The sequence below is a fragment of the Chionomys nivalis genome, chromosome 8 (assembly GCF_950005125.1).
Source record: "Chionomys nivalis chromosome 8, mChiNiv1.1, whole genome shotgun sequence".
In the NCBI taxonomy this organism is placed as follows: domain Eukaryota; kingdom Metazoa; phylum Chordata; class Mammalia; order Rodentia; family Cricetidae; genus Chionomys; species Chionomys nivalis.
In genome coordinates, this window is record NC_080093.1 from 88,106,654 (window position 1) to 88,112,653 (window position 6,000).

Below are 6,000 nucleotides of genomic sequence, written 5' to 3' on the forward strand. Positions count from 1 at the left end.
AGACCTCAACGCCCACCCCCAAAGTGAAACACTTCCTTCACAAGACCACACCTACTCCCCAAGGCCACACACTCTCTTTGGGGGGCATTTTCTTTCAAACAACCACAGCAGGTAAAGGCTCTTCCGGCCAAATATGATGACCCAAGTTTGATCTGTGGAACTCACATGGTGGAGGAGAGAACTGATTTCTACAAGTTGTCCTCTGACCTCCACATGCACCACAGCACATGTACACAACACACAATCACTTCATCAAACAACCAACAAGTAAATAATGTAAATTTAAAAAAAAAATCACAAAAGTGGGAGACCAAAGAATGGAAGCATTCAACCAGACACAAATGTCCGTGTTGTAGTTGACACATCGGAAAGCATTTCCTTAACGACTCAGTATCCATGTAGGAATGTCCAATGGACGAGGGCTGCATTTGGCTTCACCTTTAGCTAGTATATGTGTGTAAATTTAGTTAAATTTTATGAATTGAAGATCCAGAAGGATTTTATTCTCAGGAAAGCACGTGGTCCCCGGCCAGACCCCAGAGTGTCAGGGCGGTGTTTGTGCCCTGCTAATGGTGTGAGTTTTCAACAAGGTGCAGGAACTCCTGTAGCAAGTCGGAAAGATTTTTTAATTTTCTGGCTTGGAAAGAATTCAGTGGCAGTAAATTGCATATTTGAAGAGTAGAGGAAACGACCTTTTCCAACTCAAACTTCACATGATTCTTCCAAGGTACGGGACACTCTTAGAGTGTTCTCTGTTCAAGAGCCACTCCTGTAGAGTCAGAAAAGGGACATTCTGAGGAGGCCTTCTGCAGAGATGCTTGCAATCGACAACTCCCATACTCCTCTTTCTTGAAATGCAGGTACCAGAGTGTAGCTGTCTGGAAATTTTGCTGCAGCCCTAGGAAGTTGCATTCATCGGAAAAATGTATTAGTAGACATTTTCATAACCTAAAGGCAGGAAGATCAAGGAATCCCCAGCAATTGTCTAGTGCGTATGCGATCTTCCCCTCTTTGAAATCAGTGCTCTGCCATCGCACTGTAGCACGCGCGCCCTTTCCGCATCATTCTGCGCAGTGGAAGCTTGCTCTGACCTGTTTTGCAGGTCTCTGGGGACAGGCCCTGCTCTTTACAACTCTCTGCTCGCCTTCACTTAATTCAAACGATCACTCTTTAAATGAGCCTAAGGTCAGAGTGAGCCCCATCTCCCCGGGACTGCAGGATCTGGGCTGCTGCATTCTGTCCTGCGGAGTGGCGTGACCTGAGAGCACAGGTCACCTCTGACTGGTGCTTTCCTGCTGTAGCCCCACGCAGTCCTCTCGGCCACCCCCTCAGTTCATTCCTACCAACACCCCTTGAAGTGAGCTTCCAAATGTTGTTTTACCCATTTGACCAGTGAGGAGTTGAGACTCACAGAAACCTACAAAGCTGCCTGCTTGACTGGTAAAAGAAGCCTATCCCTGGGAAAAATGCAGGAAAGGGATTGACGGTGTGAGGGCAGGCTGAGTGCAGCAACTTTGTACCCCTGTTACGAAGAATAACCACGCTGTACATGTGTGCAAGTCTGAAGAAAGGGAACAGGACGGAGCCTTTGTGTCCAGGTGGACATTCACCTTTAGTGAATTTCCTATGTCAGAGCTATAAGCAACCCTTTGGTTTCATTACAATCTCTAAATGCCTTGGTTTTCTTGAAGGAGGTAAACGAGCCTTTGGGGCATGTAGTGGTAACTTTACAGACTGATGAGTGGTGCCCACGCTCTGGAGCATTCTGCGGCCTCACAGTCTCGCGGGATGCTGTTGCCTCCGGCTCCCTTCCGTTACTGTACATACTTTTTTACATCTGAATATTAATCTCGGCCTTTTCTTTCATTCATAGCCCACCACTGCTGCCAAGAAGCTAGATGTAGATGACGCTGACACGAGCTACTCAAACTCAACATCCAGCAAACTACTTTCTGCCGAACTCAAAGCAGAACCCGAGAAGAGCTCCGGGACTGCGAACCAGGCAGTGGCGGCTAAGGGCACCATGAAAACCTCTTCCTTTTTGCGAGGCAAGAAGAAACTCTAGGGTTCTGCCCAATGTTGCTCAACGCAAGACCAGACCACTCCTCCAGTACTGAAGGGAGGGGACAGGAGGGGACAGTGGACAGCATGGCACTGAGCTTTTAGCCTTTGGTTCTGCTTAGCCCTGCATGGGTTACACCACTTTAAAATTGAAGCTAGTTACTAAAGCATCATAACTGCATGGGGCACTGAAGGACAGCGTGGGTGTGCGTGGGGCAGGCTGCAGCTCTCGCCAGCTCCAGGGTTCCAGGGTTAAGGGACAAGTGCTCTCAGTGCAAGCCTGGGGCCATACTTGCTCAGTTCTACTCAAATTCTTATATTTAGGCACAATTATTTATAAGGGAAAACAAGAGGCCAGATACAGTGATGGAGGTTCTAATGATTGTGAGCACTCGGCACTAGGAGACGTCGTTAGATGATTACTAATAAAATGGCCACGGCCACAGGCGCTGTGGCAGAAGCGATGCAGTCCCTCGAGTGTCCTTGTGGTTCTAGTTGCTATAGATGGCTTAAGACAAGTTACTTTAAACATAGAAAAGTAGGACATTTTGTAACTGCTTGCATTGGCTCGCTGCTATTCTCCCATCATACAGATTAAATCAACAAGCCCCGATGTCTCCATGCATGTCATTTTAAGTTAAGGAGAGGTGACTTTAGCAAGTCTTCTGAATGCTTCCCAGACAGCTAATGCTGGCCTGTTGTCTCCTGAGACTGGACAGGAAACATGTCATGAGCTGGTGACGGAGGTTCTCTACCTCTGGGGTTAACAACTCTGCCCACTGCAGGGTAAGCAGGGTAAGCGGATGCTTCCCTCAACTCCCCACCCCCCCAAAAAAACGTTAAAAAGCAACTTGAATTTGTTTCATCTTTATAAAGTAATAACCCAGCTTCATCCCGTACTCCACAGGATTATCCGTTTATCCCCAAGAGAACCACACCCATAAACTGACTCAGAAGCTAAAAGAGGGATGCGCACCTCCTGTTACAAGTTCACAAGGTCCCACCGTGGTCAGTCAGGCCAGAGATCACACTGCCATGTCACCTTCATCTTAGCTCCTTTCTATTGCTGTGGAAAGATACCATTGCCAAGACAACATATGGTAGGAAGTGGGTTTGAAGCCTGTAGTTTCAGAGGGTTAGAACCCATGATAGCGAGCAAAGGCAGGGCGGCAAGAACAGCGGATAGCTGCATCTTGATCTACAAGCAGAAGGCAGAGAAAGAGACACTGGGAGAGGCACGAGACTTTTGAAACATCAAAGCCTGCCCCCATTGACCAAGTCCTCCAACAAGGCCATGCCTCCTGACCCTTGTCAATCAGTTCCACCAACAGGGACTGTGGGGGCTGTTCTCTTCAAGCCAGCACACTACAGCACTCTGCCTGTATTTTCTTAGTGCTTGCACAGCTCCCGTGAGGAAACCACCATTCAAACACACCCCATGTAAACTGGGTTTTATTTAAAATTGAAGTTGATGGCTAGGGAAATGACTCCTTCAGCAAGGTGCTTGTCACACAAACGTGGAGGCCTGAGCTCAGATTCGCTGTAGTCACCTTCAAAACAAAACAGGCACAGGTACACAAATCTGTCATGCCAGTGCTGGAGAGATGAGAGCGGGAGGGCTCCGGGCTCACTGGCCAGCCAGCCTAGTAGCCAGCGTGGTGAGAAGAGGCCACTGTGGGACCTTGTCTGGTACAGGGCTAGCAGGATGGCTCAGTTGGTAAAGGTGCTGCTGCCCAAATTGATAACCTGATTTCAAAATTCCACATGGCAAGAAGTCTGTCCTCTGATCCCCTCACCAATGTGTCATTGTATGCCCCCCACACACATATGCACACACATGCACGCATATACACACACACGTACACACACTAAATTAATTTCAAAAGCCAAACTGTAACCTGGCATGGTGGTGCATTTGGGAAGCAGAGGCAGGTGAATCTCTGTGAATTTGGGCCAGTCTGGTCTACATAGTGAGTTCTAGGACAGCCAGGGTTTTACGGAGAGACACCATCTCAAACAAACAAACAAAAACAGAAAAATAAAATGAAAACAAAACCAACAAACAAAACGAACAATTGAAAAGGACACCCAATGTCAACCTTGACTCAGCTTCTTCAAGCACTTTGCTTTGGCCGTTGTATTTGCAGTCAGTTCTCCAGGACCCCGTACACCATCTCCTGAGCTTGCAGTATCGGGTTTGGCGAGGTAGCCTTTGAGGAACAGGCCTTGTCCACCCTGGAGGACCCTGGCTTCACAGCTCAGGGGATGGCTCTTCCTGGGGAATTCTCTAGAAGTAGAGAGCAATGCTGCGCACCTCCCCCTGATGGAAAGAGCCAGGACTCTGGGGGTATCTGGAGGGCCATCTGTCAGTTGGTCTCCCTGTGAGAAAGAGCAAATTTGATTCTGCCCAGTGTGTTCGTATATTTTCCCATCACCCAGCAGGCAAGGCTGGTGGTGGTCTCCTTCCTGTCGTAACATACATTCTGTCAGCCCCCCAACAGCAGAAGCTAGCCTATCAAACACCTCCGTCTGACTCACACGGAACATGGAGAGAGAGGGTAGCGCATTCTTTTGAGAGAGTGTCCGCGTTGTATTTATTTATATATGTGTATGGAAGCCATGTAGACCAGGCCATCTGCATTCTTGGTTTCCAGTGATGGGCCTGTTGCACATCTGGGCGCCATGGCCTTTCTGTCTGCATTTGCCTCCGCGATTGTGGACAAGCAGTTCCTTCATGTCCTACGCATTTCCCGTAATCAGTAGGCCACCTCTCAGGATCAACATCAACCTCTTGGACACCTCCCGGGCACTGTGGCATGGAGAACTAAATTTGGCTGTCACCTGGAGGGGCACCCTCGGCCTAGGGACAGTACAGAATGTGCGTGATTTCCCAGAGAGCAGATACCGACCATCGCTCCCCCTAAAATGGCATCTCGGGGCAGAGATGAGCAGAGAGGAGTGCAGGCCTGGAGCTGGGGGCCATTGCAGCCCAGAGAGGAAGCTGCTGTCAGAGAAGGGGCTTAGGAAAGAAGGACACGGGAGAGTGGGTCGTCTGTGAAACCAGACGCCAGCATGTGACTGTGTCAAGCCCGGAAGCAGATGTCAGAGGTTGGAACACTGCTCAAGGACAGTGTGTCCTCTGGGCCAGGTGACATCAGATGAGCCCCCCTCCACAGCCTGTTCACAAGTAAAACCAGACAGGCCAAAGAGACAAAGAGCAGGCAAATAGAAGCTGAGAGAAACTGGGTTTTAAGAGCGAGTCACAAAATGGGCCTTGGTTTCTTATTGGAGATGTTAGGAGGGGGGCAGCGTATTAAAAAAAACCACTATGTGCTTATCATAGAAATACTTTGTTTAAATAATTCTATTTGACTCTAAAATGTAAGTTCCAGGTTGGACAGACCAAAGCCAGTCAGTCTTGAAAATGAAGCTTTTTAAATTCCGGCCCTGCTGCTGGAACAGACAATAAAGGCTTTGTTCAAACAGGTATTCCCAGCAGGAAGCCTGGCTTTGAAATTGGCCAGAGCAGTTGTCTTATAAAGGCTTCACTTGGCTGGAGGCCAAGAAGCTGTGGCCTCTGGGAAATGACCCTGGGCTGGTGGTGTGGGTTGAATAGGAAATATCCCACAAGTGACAAGTGTTTGAACCTTCCGGTCCTTGGCTGCCGGTGCTGTTTGTTGTAGCATCTTTAGGTTGTGAAGCCTTGCTGCAGGAAGTGGGTCACTCGGGGCAGATCTCTTCCTGTTCGACTGCAGAAGCAGGCTGTCAAGTCAGTCTCCCTTCCCTGCCATACGCCATCCCTTGCTCGGGTGGTTTGTCTTTTCTTGAGCTGTATGCCAGAAGCCAGAACGAGCCTCCTCTTTCCTTCTTTTTTTTTTTTTTTTTTTTTTTTTTTTTGGTTTTTCGAGACAGGGTTTCTCTGTGGTTTTGGAGCCTGTC

General features: G+C 48.6%; 1 protein-coding gene across 2 annotated transcripts in view; it reads left to right on the top strand.

The window, feature by feature from the left end:
* Stk33 (serine/threonine kinase 33) overlaps positions 1-2,466 on the top strand; it is a 174,599-nt gene extending 172,133 nt beyond the window's left edge. For both annotated transcript variants that reach the window (XM_057778611.1, XM_057778612.1), the window contains one exon: positions 1,874-2,466. In XM_057778611.1, the coding sequence (XP_057634594.1) occupies positions 1,874-2,065 (192 nt within the window). In that variant the 3' untranslated portion in view covers positions 2,066-2,466. The remainder of the gene's footprint in view (positions 1-1,873) is intronic.
* The last annotated feature ends 3,534 nt before the right edge of the window (positions 2,467-6,000 follow it).